Source organism: Bufo gargarizans, chromosome 1 (genome assembly GCF_014858855.1).
Source record: "Bufo gargarizans isolate SCDJY-AF-19 chromosome 1, ASM1485885v1, whole genome shotgun sequence".
In the NCBI taxonomy this organism is placed as follows: Eukaryota; Metazoa; Chordata; class Amphibia; order Anura; family Bufonidae; genus Bufo; species Bufo gargarizans.
This window is the reverse complement of record NC_058080.1, coordinates 742,857,806-742,878,987: the sequence shown is the minus strand read 5'-3', so window position 1 is coordinate 742,878,987 and position 21,182 is coordinate 742,857,806. Positions and strand designations below refer to the sequence as shown.

The 21,182-nt window shown below is 44.0% G+C and overlaps 1 protein-coding gene across 1 annotated transcript; it reads left to right on the top strand.

The window, feature by feature from the left end:
* The first annotated feature begins 8,174 nt into the window (after nt 1–8,174).
* On the top strand, nt 8,175–19,057 carry LOC122924997 (gastrula zinc finger protein XlCGF17.1-like). Its single transcript, XM_044276544.1, has 2 exons — nt 8,175–8,223; nt 18,677–19,057. Exons 1-2 carry the CDS (start codon nt 8,190–8,192, stop codon nt 19,018–19,020), a joined length of 378 nt encoding a protein of 125 aa, XP_044132479.1. The 5' UTR covers nt 8,175–8,189; the 3' UTR covers nt 19,021–19,057.
* The last annotated feature ends 2,125 nt before the right edge of the window (nt 19,058–21,182 follow it).

Genomic DNA, 21,182 nt, shown 5'->3' with positions numbered 1-21,182 from the left:
TTGATGTCACATAACGGCTTGTATAAAACAACTGATTGTCACGGATGATGTTGCAGATAGCTGGAAGTTATGAATAAGCGTCCGACTGGCTTGATCCCAAACTAAGGAGCATATAGGTGAGCCCTATAAAACCCTAAGAGCTCTCCCTGACTGCTATGCCCATGCAAGGGTCTCAATGGTAGACGATTGCATGCCCACATACCTAAGACTGTGCGACACCTGAAAACCCTATAATAGTGAGGGGACACGACCACCGACTCCCTGCACTTAATACGAACAGAGTCAGGGTCACCTAGAATCAAGCCAGCAAGGAAACACAATACAACACAAGGAAAGACTTATCTGAGTAAACAGCAGCAGCCTCCAGCAGTGAACACTTCACCCAGGAAGTAGTATAAACCGCAAAGTGAGGCAGTATGGGAGGGAATATAAAGGGAGACAATTAGTCTAAATAGGTGACACCTGGGAGAAGGAAAGGAGATGACAAAGTAAAACCAAAACAAAGAACATCATGCAAGAGATAGAGAAGGACGTCTGCCAGACCTTCTCACAGAACTGGCGGTGACACTGATAAATCCTGTTTAGGAAGACATATATTCTGTTCATGACTTATATGTTAAACCTTAACCCTTTCAGCCACAGACGGTTTTTCGTATTTTCTTTTTTTAGTCCCTGCCTTTTTTAGGACTTTTTTATTTTTCCGTTTACATAGCCGTATGAGCGCTTGTTTTTTGCGGAACAACTAGCATTTTCTAATTCCACCATTTAATATTGCAAACAATGTAGTGGGGAAATGGCAAAAAATTCCACGTGGGGTGAAATTGTAAAAATAACGCAATTATGCAACATTTTTATGTTTTGTTTTTACGGTGTTCCCTATACGGTAAAACTGACCTGTTACTTTCGTTCTCCAGGTCAGTACAATTATGGCGATACCACATATGTATAGTTTTTCTTGCATGTTAATACTTTTTTTCCTTTCCATCGCCATATTGTGACCTCTATAACTTTTTTGTACTTATGTGTACAGAGCTGTGTGAGGGCTCATTTTTTTAGGAATGATCTGTAGTTCTCATTCATACCATTCTGGGGTAATTTTTTGTTCACTTTTTATTTAATTTTTTTCTGGGATGTGAGGAGACCAAAAAAACTGCTAATCAACCATTTAGACTTTTTTTTTCCATTTTGCCGGAAAAATATTTAATAGCTTAAAAGTATGGGGGCTTTCACACGCGGCAATACCCATGATGTGTATTTTTTTATCGTTTTAATTTTTTTATATACGGTTTGGGGAAAAGGGGTGATTTTCTTTAGATTTTTCAATTTTTTCTTAAACTTTTTTTTTTACAGTATTTTATAGTTCCCATAGGGAACTATAAAAAGCAATCATCAGATTGCCTCTCACATAGACCAACATTGGAGTGTATGAGAGTTACAAAGTATTCCTATGAAGCCCTGCCACAGGCAGGGGCTTCACAGGAGCTAACATGCGGCAGCTTCAGTTCATTACGGAGGACTGAGGCTGCCGCACAATGCATCCGGCTCCCCTAATCCTCATGTTTGACCACAGCATCTGAAGGGTTAAAAGTCTGAGATCATAGTTACCGCCAGTCAGTATAAAACAGCAGGCAGCTATGGCGCATGCAAGAGCTTATTGTTCCTTTCTGAAATTAAGTAATAAATCCTCAATCTTCCTGATCTCTTTACTCCAGGCTAAATAGATCTCAGGACATTTGGAAAGATCTAGGGAATGGAGATGATATTCAACATTAAAGCTCATAACAGACACTGGAAGGACGAGACCTGATTATAGTTGCCAAAGAACAATCCTTTGGAGTAAGAAGGAATCTGAAGTACAGATCCACTGATGACAAGACTAGGATCTCCCTGTTCTTATGGCAGATGGCATGGCCATATGGAAATAACCTCTTTAGGTTAGGTATTTATGTGGGCCCTCCTCCAGAGGTTTAAAGAGAGATGATTTTAAAACTTTTATTTTGACACGGATTCGGAGTATGGAAGGCTAGATCTTAGAAAACCTTCCAGGAACCTTTTCATCAAGGACTACTGTGACAAGGATAAACTTGCAGAATGGGCAAAATTTGGACTTTTTAGGTTGATACTCTCTAAGGCCTTTTCCAAATTTGTCTTGCAGGAAGCCTAAGAGGCTGATAATCTGTGGTTTAGAACTATCCACACCTTAATAGAATTCAAGCTGAATAGATTAACTTGATCCTTGTGTAAGCCCTTTAAGTGGAGACCTGGCTCCGACAAGGTCTTCTAGACTATGTCTTAGAGACCATTAGGTTGATATATTGGCTGTACTGTTGAGTCTCCACAGGTTCTGGCAGAGTCCAGTGCACTGGGGGAAGTCTTCAGATACACCCTTGACTCATTTAAAAGAGTTGTGAAGGTCTTCATGATTAAACAAAGAGGCTTCAAGATAGTTAAAGAGGCTGGTCAAACTTCAGGCTGTCAAACTGAACCTCTTCAGGTCTTGGCAGAGTTCAGTGTCCTAGACACACACAAACTGCAGCGGGGGAAGTCTCCAAGTTATACTCTTGGCTCAACTGAATAAGTTAGGAAAAATGATCTTTTGGTAGATTGAGGCCCAAAGTGTGGTAGGATCTTCATGACTACATCAAAGAGGCCTCTAGATAGTGTGGTAATGTGTGGTAGAGGTAGGGTGGGGGTGTGTATCTCATCCGTTTTTTTTAGCTTAGGTGGGTGAGAACTGAAATCCAGAAATGGTATGGCTTCAGCAAGGCATAGTTACTGGAGCTGTTTTTATTTAAAGTTTTATTGGCTGGATTTCTTTGGACTGGGAGACAGGTTGGTAGTGGGAGTCTTCCAGTCCACACACCCTAATCTAGTACAGGTTCCCTGGCCCCAGGTGAGGCCAGATTGTTTAAAGAGGACCTTTCATCAGAAAATAGTGTGTTCAATTCTTATACGGCCTTATGGGGCTGCTCTCACTGATGTCCGGACACTTTTTATTTTTTAATGGACCCCCCATGGACCCCGCTATGCTCTTCGTTAGTTTTGTCGCCTCATATGCAAATGAGGCGACAAAGTTGTAGTAGGCGTTGTTCTCTAAGTTCTGGTGGGCGCGGTTATACTCTCTCTGGCAGCAAGCACATCCAATTGCAGCGCCCTGCTCTTAGCCAGGGAGAAGGAGCTCAAGTTCTTGCGAGATTCGCGAGAACTTGAGCTTCTAGACATCTGGACCAAGTCCCCATCTTGGAGTCACCAGCGCTGCCAGGGAGAGCATAACTGCGCCCACCAGAACTTAGAGAACAACGCCTACTATAACTTTGTCGCCTCATTTGCATATGAGGCGACGAAACTAACGGAAAGCGTAGTGGGCGAACGGGGGGGTCCATTTGAAAAAAAAAAAGTGTCCAGACATCAGTTAGAGCAGCCCCATAAGGTCATATAAGAATTTAACACACTATTTTATGATGAAAGGTCCTCTTTAATCAAGCTGGGATAAACCAACCCTCAGGGTAGGAGTCTGGGGGAAAAGGAAGTGACTCCACAGAGAGAGAGAGGACTTGAAAATAGAGGCCTGCGGAGACTCTGTGTGGTCTCAGCCAGGAGGGCTGAGGGGCCACAAGGCTGTGAAGCCGGATCTCTTCCCTGTGTGGACTTGTGCCTGTAAGCTGATCTTGCAGAGTGTGGAAACCTGACACCGTGTGAGGTAGAGAACCTTATGTTTAGGTGGAGCCCAGACGGGCAGATGTTTCTATTGTTCTTGCTTATGTTTGGGATTGTGCTGAAGTGCTAAAATATTGCACAGTTTTGACATTAAATCCGTTGTCTGATGAGACGTCTGTGATTGCGACCCCCTGAGAGAGAGTGATCCCTTACAATTGGTGGAGGATGCGGGCAGTGTCCATGCATAAAAGGACAACCGGCAAGTGTCCATGCTAAAAGGCGCACAATGAAGTGTTGCTAGGGGCAACGACATGACGGAAAGAGCAGGTGCTGCTGAATGCTGCTAGTCCAGACACTTTTGCTGTTTGGCATGAAATTGAGTTGGACATTTAAAGGGCCGGAAGCCCAATGTCTTAATAAAGCTGCTGCTTTGTTACCGTGTGGGAGTTAAAGGGCCGGAAGCCTGTTTGTCCGGTGAAAGCTGCTGCTCTTGCTATTCTGGACATTTCTGCTGTGTTGCAAGTGAAGCTTGCTGAAATGTAAAGGGCCAGAGGCCCAAGTTGCAGAAACTGTGTTGCTACAGGACAGTCGGTTGCTATGGGGTGGATGGAGGATCTTACCGAGCAGCTGAGGCAGAGTAACCAAAGGTTCCTAGAAGAGCAAGTGAAGTGGCAACAGGAGCATGAAAAGCTCATGGAGGATGATTGTTTGATCAGGAGATCTGATAAAGACAGTGAAAGATCCTGCGAGTTGGTGATTGGGGAATCCTGCTGGGGGTCATTCTAGATTCCCACCAACAAGTTTCTCGCGTTATGCCAGAGATACTGGAGTTCATGAAGAGGGGGCGAGAGACAGATACCACGGTGTCTATGACCTTTGTAACAGACTATGGCTCTGTGCAGTGGGAGCTTTTGAAATCTGAGATCCTGGAAGTGGAATTTGTGCTGGGCAAAGACTTTCCGTGGTTTTGGGAGCTGTGGAGCAGAGAAAGTGCTTCAAATTGTGCGGCTGGAGAATCTGAGGAAAAGCCTTCAGCAGAGTGTGAGACTCCAGTGGGAACTAAGACTTATGAACTTGATGTTACACATACGCTCATGCCTGATGGAATCTTGGCCCATGATTTTCCCCTGTTCTGGGAGTTGTGGGGAAATGGAGACACTTCTGCAGAAAGTGACGAAACTCCTGCAGAACCTGTACCTGTCCCTATAAATGAAGGTGTAAGGGAGATGCACAATATACACAATGGTTTAGGTGAAGTGACCAATGAAAACAATGGTGCAGATAAGGTGCAAAATGAACAGGTCAAGTTAACTGAAATCATAATAGAACCCTTAAAATATATACTTTTATTGATATCCTTAAAACGACCCTTATTGTTTAACCCTAATTCAGAAAAACTATGGGTCTAAAAGCAGGTGTATGCGAGGATATAACCATGGGAGGAAAGGTTCCCTTACTATAATGGTCCTAGATAATCCTCAGCCCGAGGCATCCCATAATGATGGGGATCCTCCGACCCGGTGCCTACACTAGATAACCCTGAAAAATGCCCTAAAAGCCAAATAGTACCCTGTTACCCTGTGTTTAAAAGGAGCGAGCGGCAACAAGCATGCTCTGCTGAAAGAGCTCTGCAAAGGATAAAGTGTCTGGACACGACCATGACTGGGAACAACTGTGTGAACAGTTTAGTCAAAAGCTGCAGCAGTCCAAGAAAGGGCATGAGCATGTGCGAGAGCCAGAGAACCCAAAGGGAGAGCCTGTCAATCGTATAAAAACATATTCTGAAAAGAGTTCCAGAAGCCAAGATCAAAACTCTGAGAGTAAAGAAAAAAGAGAGATGCGATATTTTGATAAAATAAAGAGACAAAGAGAGAGAGATCAAAGAGTGCGAGAGTGCATCATCGTCGCTCATGAAAGAGTAGAAAGAGAGTGTCTGGCCATTAGATGGGCACTGGAGTCCCTTAGACACTATCTGCTAGATAGAAAGTTTGTGTTGGTGACAAACCAAGCTCTGCTGGCCTGGGTGTGGCAGAATAAAGGGAAAATAGTGCGATCTTTCAGGGGACATGGTGCGATGTGAAAAAATGCTCAGACCCCCTGAGAGAGCGATCCCTTACAATAGAAATCGAGGCTAGCAATCTTCAGGCTGTCAGGCTCAATCTTTCCAGATATTGGTACAGTTGAATGCCCTACATATCAAGGGTCTACACTGGGGGAAGTCTCAATAACACCCTTGACTCATCTGCATGTTGGGACCCATGACCTCTCTGGCCAGAACAGTTTGATGGCTGTACTGTCGTCTGGTGTAGCCTGATTTTCATCAATACCCTAATTATCATGGAAACTGGAGGAAAAGTGTAGGCCATCCTGAACCTCCAAGGAATGGACAAGGTATCTGCTGCCAAGGGATTGTCCACCTAACAAAGGGAAAGGAATGTTTCCATTTTGGCACTGAACCTGATTCCACTGAGCAATTTGTTTGAAGATCTCTGGATTCAAAAACCATTCTCCTGGAAAGGCTAGACCTTGACTGTCGGTCAGCTACAATGTTGAAGGAGCCTCAAACAATTACAGCAGACAGATGGGTCAGGTTTATGTCCATGTCATGATCTTTCGCTTTAGAGTTTCTGATTTGGTGCCACCCTGCTTATAATGTCTGCTCTTACACTGACTGTTTCCTCAGGTCTGTGGGGTGAGTCAGACACAATCTTCTATAGCATTAAGTCTTTGGGGTTTGCGGAAAGAAACTTCTCAAGGGACTCCCAGAGCCCAATGACTATATGCCCCTCTAGGTGCAGAGAACTACAACTCTCACAATGTCCAGACTGTTATATATCAGAGGAGAAAAGTACAGAATGTTATTTGATATCTCAGAAGTATCACTCCAGGCTGGTATTGTAGGTTTCAGAGGCGAGAACTACAACTCCCAGCATTTTTCCAGTTCTGTAGGAAAGAAATCATAAAATGCTTTCTCCATACAAGGATCATCCCTCACATGTCACATGACCACAATTACACATCTTCCTCCTTATCTCTGCTCTACAGCTGACCCCGCCACTACACTTATCACATGACAGTGACATCACGCCAGGTCCTTTTCAAACTCTTCTACTTTCCGCTGCTGAGCCCCGCCCCCTCTACTGATCACATGATGGTGATGTCACCCCAGGTCCTTCAGCTCTGGCAGTGCAGCAGATACTGGGCAGGTCCTGGTCGGTAGTCAGGGCTCTTGTTCTCTCTGGTATCAGCCATTCCTCCAGCCTGCAGGTAAGATGAGCTGTGAGGAGACAGTGTGGTGGAGAGCTCAGACATGTCACCTCTGGAGATTCTCCTCCATTACACACAAGGAATCCTTCTCCGCTCCTCAGCTTAGTATGATGGGGGGGAGTAGTGGGATAGTGGGGGTTGTCATCATTCGCTGGCCCATGCCTGTCCTGGTGAGGGGCCCCTGCCTCCAGGAGAAGAATGAATGGAGCGGGGGCCCGGCCTGAGCTCAGCTCTCTCCAGTCTCTTCTCCAGGAGTTCTGGACACAGCTGAGCACAGCCCAGAGGTGGGACCTGCATCTATCAGACATTTATCTCCTGTGGAGCCACCAGAAAGCTCCATGTTGGGGCCCCTGGAATCCATGTGGTGGGGGCTCTGAGAAGCGGGGCCCCTCCAGGCTCAGGAAGTGCGGTTCTGGAGGTGACATCTGGTCTTGTCCCCTGGACGATTTTCTCTCCTCTTCTCATCAAGGCGCCTGCAGTACTAGAAGCCTCCAGCTCCTCCAGTTCTCTCCTCTTCTCCTGAACGACCACCAAGGATGGACAGGAAGGAGATCAGCAGAAGAATATTAGACTTCACCTTGGAGATCATCTCCCTGCTGAGCGGACAGGTAAACTTTTCTAGATTTCTCTCCTCTTTATTGTATTCTGTAACAAGTCAGGCATCGGGAGGGAGAATCCATCATAGGAAGAGTCCAGGGTTCAGGAGAACGGCCTCCAGACCTTCCAAGTGATGGAAAACCTGAAGATCAGCCCCCAATATGGTGAGTGATGTATCATGTGACCAGTGACCAATAGTCATGTTGTAGGAGCCATGAGAGGGTAAGTAGGCATGTTGTACCAGGAGGAGAGGGCCGGAGGAGAGCACATGGCCCCTGAAGGGTTTATTCCCTAAGTGTCTCTCTCCATCCACAGGAGTACACAATAGTGAAGAAGACATCGGGGGACTGTGTGACTCCCATCATCCATCTCCAGGAGTCAGGAGGGCGGAGCAGGACCCCTCACCCCATCACAGAGCCTCCCCCTCACCCCCTGATACATGAGCAGAAGATCCTAGAACTCACCCACAAGATGATGGAGCTGCTGACTGGAGAGGTGACACTGCTGGGAATGCTGGGAAATTCTCCAGTAACAGCACTGGAGGGGTCTGGGTGATGACGGTGTCATTGTGTTGTCAGGTTCCTCTAAGGTGTCAGGACGTCACTGTCTATTTCTCCATAGAGGAGTGGGAGTATATAGAAGGACACAAGGATCTGTACAAGGAGGCCATGATGGAGGAGCACCAGCCTCTTATATCACAAGGTAAGAGCCGTCATGTGCAGTGTATACACGTGTGTGCAGTGACATGTAATGGAGGAGCTCCAGCCTCTTATATCACAGGGTAAGAGCCGTCATGTGCAGTGTGTACACGTGTGTGCAGTGACATGTAATGGAGGAGCACCAGCCTCTTATATCACAGGGTAAGAGCCGTCATGTGCAGTGTGTACACGTGTGTGCAGTGACATGTAATGGAGGAGCACCAGCATCTTATATCACAAGGTAAGACCCGTCATGTGCAGTGTCTACACGTGTGTGTACAGTGACATGTAATGGAGGAGCACCAGCCTCTTATATCACAAGGTAAGAGCCGTCATGTGCAGTGTATACACGTGTGTGCAGTGACATGTAATGAAGGAGCACCAGCCTCTTATATCACAGGGTAAGACCCGTCATGTTCAGCGTATACACGTGTGTGCAGTGACATGTAATAGAGGAGCACCAGCCTCTTATATCACAAGGTAAGACCCGTCATGTGCAGCGTATACACGTGTGTGCAGTGACATGTAATGGAGGAGCACCAGCCTCTTATATCACAAGGTAAGAGCCGTCATGTGCAGTGTATACACGTGTGTGCAGTGACATGTAATGGAGGAGCACCAGCCTCTTATATCACAAGGTAAGACCCGTCATGTGCAGTGTATACACGTGTGTGCAGTGACATGTAATGGAGGAGCACCAGCCTCTTATATCAGAAGGTAAGAGCCGTCATGTGCAGTGTATACACGTGTGTGCAGTGATATGTAATGGAGGAGCACCAGCCTCTTATTTCACAAGGTAAGACCCGTCATGTGCAGTGTGTACACGTGTGTGCAGTGACATGTAATGGAGGAGCACCAGTCTCTTATATCACAAGGTAAGAGCCGTCATGTGCAGTGTATACACGTGTGTGCAGTGACATGTAATGGAGGAGCACCATTCTCTTATATCACAAGGTAAGAGCCGTCATGTGCAGTGTATACACGTGTGTGCAGTGACATGTAATGGAGGAGCACCAGCCTCTTATATCACAGGGTAAGAGCCGTCATGTGCAGTGTATACACGTGTGTGCAGTGACATGTAATGGAGGAGCACCATTCTCTTATATCACAAGGTAAGAGCCGTCATGTGCAGTGTATACACGTGTGTGCAGTGACATGTAATGAAGGAGCACCAGCCTCTTATATCACTGGGTAAGAGCCGTCATGTGCAGTGTATACACGTGTGTGCAGTGACATGTAATGGAGGAGCACCAGCCTCTTATATCACAAGGTAAGAGCCGTCATGTGCAGTGTATACACGTGTGTGCAGTGACATGTAATGGAGGAGCACCAGCCTCTTATATCACAAGGTAAGAGCCGTCATGTGCAGTGTATACATGTGTGTGCAGTGACATGTAATAGAGGAGCACCAGCCTCTTATATCACAAGGTAAGACCCGTCATGTGCAGTGTATACACGTGTGTGCAGTGACATGTAATGGAGGAGCACCAGCCTCTTATATCACAAGGTAAGAGCCGTCATGTGCAGTGTATACACGTGTGTGCAGTGACATGTAATGGAGGAGCACCAGCCTCTTATATCACAGGGTAAGACCCGTCATGTGCAGTGTATACACGTGTGTGCAGTGACATGTAATGGAGGAGCACCAGCCTCTTATATCACAGGGTAAGAGCCGCCATGTGCAGTGTATACACGTGTGTGCAGTGACATGTAATGGAGGAGCACCAGCCTCTTATATCACAGGGTAAGACCCGTCATGTGCAGTGTGTACACGTGTGTGCAGTGACATGTAATGGAGGAGCTCCAGCCTCTTATATCACAAGGTAAGAGCCATCATGTGCAGTGTATACACGTGTGTGCAGTGACATGTAATGGAGGAGCTCCACAGTTTCTTCTCACATTACATTAGAGGCTACATGTTCTTTATATGTCAGTCATGTCCATAGGGCTCCAGTCACGTGATGAGAGCGTGTCCTTCTGGCCTCCATCGGGCCGGTATAGTAGACTATACTACAGAGACGTCTTGTACAATCCGTGTTCTGCATTGTATATATATTGTAGATTATACATGGAGTTTATGGGCAATATCCGCCCCTGTACGACTGTTTTTCAGAAGTGGACGTCTCTAGATTCCACTCCCACCACAGCAGGATGGGGGAGAAAAGAGAGGAGAAAGGGCTAACAATAGGGTAGTGTGTTTAACAGGTAATAAAATGGAGTGAGAAATAAGGGGGCTCACCTTGTAAGGTCGTGCTAATGATAGGCACAACCCTATTGAGGACTTGTGTGAATTAGACCTATTCACCAGGACTGCAGCCGCACGAAGAGTTTCATTCGGATTGGATGTCCAGTCCCCCAAAGGATACTTGTAGCGGAAAAGAGGATCTGCTTAGGCGCAAGAACACTGGTGGAGGCGGTCGTGATAATCAAATAAAATGTCTTCTTTATTTGAGAAAGGCGCATGTATACATTAAAACAACGCATTTCGGGGATACAAATTTCCCCTTCATCGGGTTAAACAGGGAGTATTCAAATACTATACTTCCTGTTTAACCTGATGAAGGGGAAGTTCCTATCCCCGAAATGCGTTGTTTTAATGTATATATGCGCCTTTCTCAAATAAAAAAGAAATTGTATTTGATGATCACGACCGCCTCCACCAGTGTCCTTGCGCCTAAGCAGATCTTTTTTTCCACTACCTGTACGACTGTCATCGATGTAGAGCAGGCGTGTGTTATGTAAGTCATTGGTGTCTCAATAAAATGTGAAAAATTTTGTAGTAAAATTCTTGTCTGGCATCGGCTTTAAATTGCTAAATGTGACCATGTTGTCCATCACTTAAGCGATTATCTGCTCATCCCCTTCAGACTGAACGTGTGACTTCTAGCAATAATTGCATGTCCCAGAATGTTCTAGCTGCATTAGAGCGTGTTCACTAGTGTTGAGTGGGAATATTTGAATAGCAAATTTTTTTATCGAATATCTTCAATTTGAGAATTTGCGAATATTTAGAATATAGTGCTATATATTCGTAATTTCGAATATTTTTTATTTTTCATCAGTAACCTCCCTTCTGTCACTGCATGCCCTGTGAGAGATCTGAGAAGATTGGGTAGACTTGAAGCATGTGAGTCTATCTGATAGGTCTCTCTGTGTTTCCTTTCTTTATGTTGTGGGTAGGATCCCACCTCTCCACAGGTTCTGCTGCTGTTTAAGAGGCTCTATTTAAGTCCGCCTCTTACTGCTGACTTTGCAGTTGATATTTTCCTTCTTGAGTTCTAGACTGGTTCTTAGTGGATCCTCTACTTCGCACTCGTCTCAAGTTAAGTCCTGTTTTCTCCTTTGTGCATGAGTTGCTTCTAGGTCTCGAGAGACGCTGGTCCCTTCACGGTGGATGGTACCGGCTGTCTAATTCCCAGCTCCCTAAGTTAGGGTTTGCGACAGTGTCAGCAGGGCTTAGGTTCCAGCTTATGAGTTTGTTCACCATCAGGACTTGCTCATACTGTCAGCAGTCAGGGAGAGGCTCAGGGATTGTTAGGAGGTTACCATTCCCTCCTCCCTAGCTTTGGGGCCTAGTCTGTTTACCTGTTGCTGTTTGTTTACTTGATGTTCCTCTTATCCCCACTTTCCGTGAAACAACCGCCCCTTCCGTCATTATTTTCCTTGCTTTCTGCAGATATGGATACTGTTAATGCACTGGTGGATCGCAAGGGTTTGGCTTTGTCTCTCATGTTAGCTCTCGTTGGAATGGAAAAAGAACTGTACAAGAAAGATGGTTTGCATCTTTCTCTCAAGGGAACGAATGTCCTCAGTGAACAGTTCCAAGTATTTGCTAAGGAGCATTTAAACTAGTAAAGGAGGGCAAAAGAGTGATAATCCCGAAGTCTGACTGCCCCCCGGACCAATGCCAGAAGAAACCAGTAGGACAAAGGTTAAGAAATGACAAGCTCAGATTCTTGTCTACAAATGCTCGCAGTTTAGGGAATAAGATCAATGAACTTGAGGCTATAATGGCATCTGAGAATATAAATTTAGTGCCTGTTACTGAGACGTGGTTCAATGGGAGTAATGACTGGGATATAACAGTACCAGGATTCTCTCTATACAGGAAAGACAGAGAAGGCAAGAAGGGGGGGAGGTGTAGCATGAAATCTAATTTGATACAAGTTAGAGTCAGTTTGGGTTACCTTGCAGCTTGATAATCATAAGGTAACTCGTGTAGGTGTGATATATAGACCACCTAGCCAAGTCAATGAATTAGATGATCTACTAGTTGAGGAAATAGCTAAAATGACATTGAAGGGGGAAGTTATCATTATGGGAGACTTAAATCTTCCAGATGTAAACTGGAAAACAAAAATAGCTAGTTCTGCCAGGAGTACAGATATTCTAAATTCCCTACTGGGATTATCTCTACAGCAAGTAGTTGAGCCAACCCGGAAGGAGGCCATTTTAGATTTAGTATTCACAAATGGGAATTTGGTATCTGATATTACTGTAGGGGAAAGCTTGGGATCTAGTGATCACCAGTCAGTGTGGTTTACTATAAGTACAGTGACTGAGTTACACCACACAAAAACAAAAGTTTTAAATTTTAGAAAAACTGACTTTTCTAAAATTAGATTAGTGGTATACGAGTCCCTATCAGATTGGAACAGTTTCAATGGAGTCCAGGAGAAATGGGACTACTTAAAAGTGGCACTATTGAAGGCAACAGAAAATTGCACTCAGCTTGTCAGTAAAAGGGAAAAAAGCAAGAGACCACTGTGATACTCAGCAGAAGTGGCCAAAATCATTAAAAACAAAAAGATAGCATTTAGTAATTATAAAAAAATAAAAACGAGGATGACAGGCAAATTTATAAGATTAGGCAGAGAGAGGCCAAACAAGTTATAAGAGCTTCTAAAGCACAGGCAGAAGAGAAATTAGCTCAGTCAGGGAAAAAAGGCGATAAGACATTCTTCAAATACATAAATGAAAAAAGGAAGATAAAGAACTAGCTGACTGCCTCAATGAATACTTCTGTTCAGTTTTTACAAAGGAAAATGAAGGAAAAGGACCTCAGGAAGGAAGACTAATGAATCTTTTGATGCATGTGTCTTTACAGAGGAAGAGGTTCTAAGTCAGCTGTCTAAAATTAATACAAATAAGTCACAGGGGCCTGATGGGATACACCCAAAGCTATTAAAGGAGCTCAGAGGCGAACTAGGAAAACCATTTACAGATTTATTTTACCAGTCACTGGCAACAGGAGTCGTCCCTGAAGATTGGAAATTAGCAAATGTTGTGCCCATTCACAAGAAAGGTAGTAGGGAGGAATCGGGCAACTATAGGCCAGTAAGCCTGACATCAATAGTGGGGAAATTAATGGAAACCATACTTAAGGAGAGGATTGTGGAACATCTAAAATACCATGGATTGAAAGATGAAAAACAGCATAGGTTTACTTCAGGGAGATCATGTCAAACTAATCTTATTGATTTTTTTTTTTTTGATTAGGTGACTAAAATAATAGATGGAGGAGGTGCAGTAGACATCGCTTATCTGGACCTTAGTAAGGCTTTTGATACTATCCCACATAGAAGGCTTATCAATAGATTGCAGTCTTTGGGCTTGGACTCCCATATTGTTGAATGGATTAGGCAGTGGCTGAGGGACAGACAACAGAGGGTTGTAGTCAATGGAGTATATTCAGACCATGGTCTTGTTACCAGTGGGGTACCTCAGGGATCTGTTCTGGGACCCATATTGTTTAATATCTTTATCAGTGAAATTGCAGAAGGCCTCGATGGTAAGGTGTGTCTTTTTGCTGATGACACGAAGATTTGTAACAGGGTTGATGTTCCTGGAGGGATACACCAAATGGAAAAGGATTTAGGAAAACTAAAGGAATGGTCAAAAATCTGGCAACTAAAATTTTATGTGGATAAGTGCAAGATAATGCACCTGGGGCGTAAAAACCCAAGAGCAGAATATACAATCAGTGATACAGTCCTAACCTCAGTATCTGAGGAAAGGGATTTAGGGGTAATTATTTCAGAAGACTTAAAGGTAGGCAGACAATGTCATAGAGCAGCAGGAAATGCTAGCAGAATGCTGGGTGTATAGCAGGAGGAATTACCAGTAGAAAGAGGGAGGCACTCATGCCGCTCTACAGAGCACTAGTGAGACCTCATTTGGAGTATTGTGCGAAGTACTGGAGACCATATCTCCAGAAGGATATTGATACTTTGGAGAGAGTTCAGAGAAGAGCTACTAAACTAGTACATGGATTGCAGGATAAAACTTACCAGGAAATATTAAAGGACCTTAACATGTATAGCTTGGAAGAAAGACGAGACAGAGGGGATATGATAGAAACTTTTAAATACATAAAGGGAATCAACAAGGTAAAAGAGGAGAGAATATTTAAAAGAAGAAAAACTGCTACAAGAGGACATAGTTTTAAATTAGAGGGGCAAAGGTTTAAAAGTAATATCAGGAAGTATTACTTTACTGAGAGAGTAGTGGATGCATAGAATAGCCTTCCTGCAGAAGTGGTAGCTGCAAATACAGTGAAGGAGTTTAAGCATGCATGGGATAGGCATAAGGCCATCCTTCATATAAGATAGGGCCAGGGGCTATTCATAGTATTCAGTATATTGGGCAGACTAGATGGGCCAAATGGTTCTTATCTGCCGACACATTCTTTGTTTCTATGCAGAGATTATCTTTGGAGGTGACCTTCGTAATTCAGTTGCACAGTTTCAGAATTCTCAGGCATCTGGTTCCGTCAATGGTAACCAGGGCAGCCTTGAACCTAAAGTCGCCCTCATAGATAGGTTCTCTGGGGGGAGTGATAATTTTGTTTGGTTCAGAGAATCTTGTAAACTGTATTTTCGACTGAGTCCGCACTCCTCCGAGGATGAAAATCAAAGAGTGGGGATGATTATTTATCTGCTGAAATGTGATGCTCAGTCCTGGGCCTTTTCTCTACCGATTGGTTCCCAATCCCTCCGATCAGTGGATTAATTTTTCAGGGCCCTGGGCCTTATTTATGATGACCCAGACCTGGTTTCTCTGGCCGAATCTAAGCTGCATAGTTTGAGTCAGGGAAAACGTCCTGCAGAGTCTATTGCTCGGAATTTTGGAGATGGGCGACTGATACAGAGTGGAACGACCCAGCACTCTGTAGTCAATTCTGTCAAGGGCTGTCTCAGAGACTAAAACACGCCCTGGCATTCCATGAAAACCCTGATTCTTTGGAGGTGGCTATGTACCTGGTCATACGGATTGATAGACGCCTGAGAGAGATGCAAGGTTCCCCTCACTCGGGATGCACTACCATATGGGGAAACAGCCTCTTCTGTCCCGCGGGGTACAGAGACACTCAAGCTCGTGTCTGCTGATGAACCTATGCAATTGGGACAGGTCTCTTCGTACCCTGGTAATAGGAACTTCAGGGTTCAGAAAATACTTTGTTTGATCTGTTGTAAAGAAGGACATTTTGTTAACGTATTTCCTTATATTAAACCTCAAGGTGAAAAGAAAAAAGGTTGTAACTAATGGGTCTAGTTCTCTTACTCTTTGCAGTTTGTGTGGGGAGTCAGAGAAGGTTTTTTTTTTCTTTTACCGGTAGTACTCGATTTCTCCTTCCTGCAATAGTGGTGCTAGACTCTGAAAATATTGAATTGGAAGTATTTGTTGACTCTGGGGCAGGGGTTAACCTTGTGGACTATAAGTTTGTTCAAAGTCATGGTTTTAAAACAAGCGCATTAACCAAGGGGATATCTGTGTTTGCTAATGATTCCGCCCCTCTCTCGCAAAAGTGTTTGACTCTTATGGTGCATGATATTCATTTGAGGGTGGGTGATTCCCATGTTGAGTCAATTTCTTGTTTTGTACTGAACGGTTTGCCTGCCCCTCTAGTGCTAGGTTTACTATGGTTGACCAAAAATAGATTGGCAAGCAAGACAGATCAGTAATTGGAGTGATTTATGTATAGACAACTGTCTCTGCGTGTCACTTTCTGTGGTATCTACTAAGGTATTACCCCCGTTTCTTTCTGATTTTTTTGTCGTATTCTCTGAGGGTTGAAATCAGGAGCTACTCCCTCACCGAGACAATGATTGTCCGGTCAACTTTATTCCCAGAGCTAAACCCGAAAGAGTTGCTATGCGAGAGTATATTGCCGAGAGTTTGGCAAACAGACATATTAGACCATCTAAGTCACCAGTGGACTACCAGCTTATTTTTTGTAAAAAAAAAAAAAAGATGGGACCCTTAGACTGTGTTTAGACTTCCAGACGCTAAATCGTATCACTGTCCGTGATCCTTATCCCCTTCCCTTGATCCCAGATTTATTTGATCAGATTGTCGGAGCCAAGGTGTTTTCCAAGTTGGATATAAGAGGGGCTTATAATTTGATAAGAATCAGGGAAGGGGACAAATTGAAGACAACCTTTAAATACCCCTGAGCGCCACTTCGAGAACTTGGTCATGCCCTTTGGGTTGATTAATGCCCCGGCGGCCTTTCAGCAATTTATCAATGACATTTTTCATCATTTGGTGGGGAGGTTTGTTGTTATTTACCTCGATGGCATACTAATTTACTCGCCCAATATTAAAACTCATCAGGATCATTTAAGACAAGTATTACTGATCCTCCGGGAGAATAAGTTATATGCTAAGTTAGAAAAATGTGTGTTTGCTGTTCTGGAGCTGCAGTTCCTGGGTTACCTGCTTTCTTCCTTAGGTTTTCGTATGGATCCCGAAAAGGTCCTTGCAGTATTTGACTGGGATCGACCTGAGAATCAGAAAGCGCTGATGCAGATTTTGGGGTTTACTAATTACTGCAGAAAATGTATCCTGAATTATTCTACTGTTGTCAAACCTTTGACCGAAATGACCAAGAAAGGTGTGGATTTCTCAGTCTGGTCTGAAGAGGCATTATATGCTTTTTCTGCAATAAAGAAATGTTTCACTTCTGCTCCCATTCTTGTGCAACCTCATGTGTCTCATCCTTCCATTGTGGAGGTTGACGCATCAAAAGTGGGAGTCGGAGCAGTTTTGTCACAGGGTCCTTCTCCTGGCAAATGGTGCCCTTGTTGTTTTTTTTTTTCAAAAAAACTCTCTTTTGCCGAAAGAAATTATGATGTTGGTAATAGAGAGTTGCCTGCCATTAAATTTGCCTTTGAAGAATGGCTTCATTGGTTAGAAGGAGCGATTTATACCATTACGGTAATTACTGATCATAAGAATCTGGCTTACCTGCAATCAGCGAAGCGTCGGAACCCAAGGCAGGCCAGATAGTCATTGTTTTTTTACCAGATTTAATTTTGTGGTCACTTATCGCCCTGGGGTCAAAAACGTCAAGGCGAATGCTTTGTCTCGTAGCTTTCCTAGGGAGGTAGATTCGGAGGATCCTGCTCCGATTTTGGCTGATGGGGTGGTGGTGTCCACCCTTTATCCCAAACTTGAGGCAGAGGTGTTGGAAGCTCAGGGTGAGGCACCTGATTGCTGTCTTCCAGGGAGGTTGTTTGTTCCTTCTGGGCTTCGGCACAAGGTGTTCAAGGAACATCATGTTACTGTCCTTGCGGGACACCCTGGGAGCAGATCCACTGTGGATCTTATTTCCTGGAGATTCTGGTGGCCAGGTTTACATGAAGGTGTGGAGGGTTATGTGGAAGCCTGTGAGACCTGTGCACGTGCCAAGGTGACTCATACTCGGCCTTCAGGATCTCTTCTTCTTTTGTCCATCCTGTCCCTGGACGCATTTGTCCATGGACTTCATCACTGATTTGCCTAGTTCCTCTAGGAAGACTGTGATTTTGGTGTTGGTGGACCGCTTCAGTAAGATGGCACGCTTTATACCATTATCAAGTTTGCCCAATGCCAAAACTCTCGCTCAAGTGTTTATTGATAACATCGTGAAATTACACGCCATCCCCTCTGATGTGGTGTCTGATGGGGGATGCAGATTTACTCTGTACATCGTAATAGGATTAGTAAATCTGCCCAGTTGTTTACCCAATGGTTGCAGGGTGTCCAGACCATAAGACAGCAAAGCAGCTCCAAACCATGATGTCCCCCCACCAGCTACAAATCATGATGCCCTCCTTCACCAGCTCCAAACCATGATGTCCCCCCACCAGTCCCAAATCATTAGGCCCTACTTCACCAGCTCCAACCATGGTGCTCCTTGTTTTATTCAAATTATGTCTAGTTGCTGTTGAAGGGCAAAATGTGTTGACAGAGAGCAGACCTCGTTTCCAGACATGGCCTGGCTTTTCAGGAAGTTATAGAAGCTTTGTAAGGCTGGGATCACAAATGCAGTGCACAAGCGAGGAATGGATTCCAAATGAATGAACACTTCTCATTCCTGCTGGATCAACTTTCAGCCTAATTGGAATGTTTTAAGTTTGTCTACTCTGTAGTTTGCAAGAAAAAAACTTTAAAACACATTTTTATCTTAACAGAAAATCCCAGTAAGAAATGGGAAAATGTCATGTTACCACTAAATGAAGGTATCATGCAGCGCTCTTCAGGAGAAAACCTCATTACCCTTAATGTACATCCAGGACTTCACAATACAGATCTGTCTTATAATCCTCCTAATTATGAGGAACCTTCTCTGGACCAATTACAGATTGTTACCACAAGTACAAGTCAGAAAAGGATTAAAAGGTTTCATTGTGGTAAAGACTCCACAAACAGCTCAGGACTTTCTACACACCGAAGACGTCACAAAGGAGAGAAAATGTATTCATGTTCAGAATGTGGGAAATGTTTCACATGGAAATCACATCTTGTTATACATTAGAGAATTCACACAGGTGAGAAGCCATATTCATGTTCAGAATGTGGGAATCGTTTTACACAGAAATACAGTCTTGTTACACATCAGAAATTTTTTGCAAAAATTTGCTTCGAATTTATTCACGACAAATAACATTAAAAAACGCCTATTTCCGGGCTGCAGAGAGCCTTTATAGGGGTGTAGAACACTGTGCCTTGCAGTAAGACGCATAGGGAGTCTAATGTGGTAGTGAAATAATACTGTGAGTCAGTATGACATGCAGATGACAGGCATCGCTTTTAGATTCACTGCACACTTCACTTATTTGGGCATTCACAGGGCCAAAACTGACCAAATAACTCAAGTATGAACTCAGCCTTACAGGTCAATGTTAGCGCCAAGAAGAAGCGCATTCCTTTTACACCATCATCAGCTGATTCCACATACAGTACAGACCAAAAGTTTGGACACATCTTCTCATTCAAAGAGTTTTCTTTATTTTCATGACTATGAAAATTGTAGATTCACACTGAAGGCATCAAAACTATGAATTAACACATGTGGAATTAGATACATAACAAAAAAGTGTGAAACAACTGAAAATATGTCATATTCTAGGTTCTTCAAAGTAGCCACCTTTTGCTTTGATTACTGCTTTGCACACTCTTGGCATTCTCTTGATGAGCTTCAAGAGGTAGTCACCTGAAATGGTCTTCCAACAGTCTTGAACAGTCTTGAAGGAGTTCCCAGAGATGCTTAGCACTTGTTGGCCCTTTTGCCTTCACTCTGCAGTCCAGCTCACAGCACCCCATCACTCTCCTTCATGTTCAAATAGCCCTTACACAGCCTGGAGGTGTGTTTGGGGTCATTGTCCTGTTGAAAAATAAATGATGGTCCAACTAAACGCAAACCGGATGGAATAGCATGCCGCTGCAAGATGCTGTGGTAGCCATGCTGGTTCAGTATGCCTTTAATTTTGAATAAATCCCCAACAGTGTCACCAGCAAAGCACCCCCACACCATCACACCTCCTCCTACATGCTTCACAGTGGGAACCAGGCATGTAGAGTCCATCCGTTCACCTTTTCTGCGTCGCAAAAAGACACGGTGGTTGGAACCAAAGATCTCAAATTTGGACTCATCAGACCAAAGCACAGATTTCCACTGGTGTAATGTCCATTCCTTGTGTTCTTTAGCCCAAACAAGTCTCTTCTGCTTGTTGCCTGTCCTTAGCAGTGGTTTCCTAGCAGATATTCTACCATGAAGGCCTGATTCACACAGTCTCCTCTTAACAGTCCGCATGTGAGCCAGTTTCTTTGTAGTGCTTGATGGTTTTTGTGACTGCACTTGGGGACACTTTTAAAGTTTTCCCAATTTTTCGGACTGACTGTTCTTGCCATAATACAAATTCTAACAGTCTATTCAGTAGGACTATCAGCTGTGTATCCACCTGACTTCTCCACAACGCAACTGATGGTCCCAACCCCATTTCATAAGGCAAGAAATCCCACTTATTAAACCTGACAGGGCACACCTGTGAAGTGAAAACCATTTCAGGTGACTACCTCTTGAAGCTCATCAAGAGAATGCCAAGAGTGTGCAAAGCAGTAATCAAGGCAAAAGGTGGCTACTTTGAAGAACCTAGAATATGACATATTTTCAGTTGTTTCACACTTTTATGTTATGTATATCATTCCACATGTGTTAATTCATAGTTTTGATGCCTTCAGTGTGAATCTACAATTTTCATAGTCATGAAAATAAAGAAAACTCTTTGAATGAGAAGGTGTGTCCAAACTTTTGGTCTGTACTGTAGATGTTCTATTAAACGCTTATACAAGTATTTTCCCCTGACAGAGTGGAGAGGGTGTCGGCAGTAAGTTTGTGTTGACGTCACTGATTAATTTGCCCTTCCTCTAATCCGTCAGAACAATAACCTCCAAAAAACGGATCCGGTCTGTGAAGCATCCGCCTTCACTCGGTCAGCATTTGCTCAATAATCCATCATTATTGCTAATGCCCAAAAAAACAGGAGTGGATCTAGAACAGAGATGACACATGAATGAAATATTTGCATGTCTTCTGTGTTTTGTACCCACTCCTGCTTTTGGCTACCAAATCACAAGCCAATTCTGATGGGACCATACAGGCCTTACAGCTGCTACACAGACAGGATCCGTTGTGCA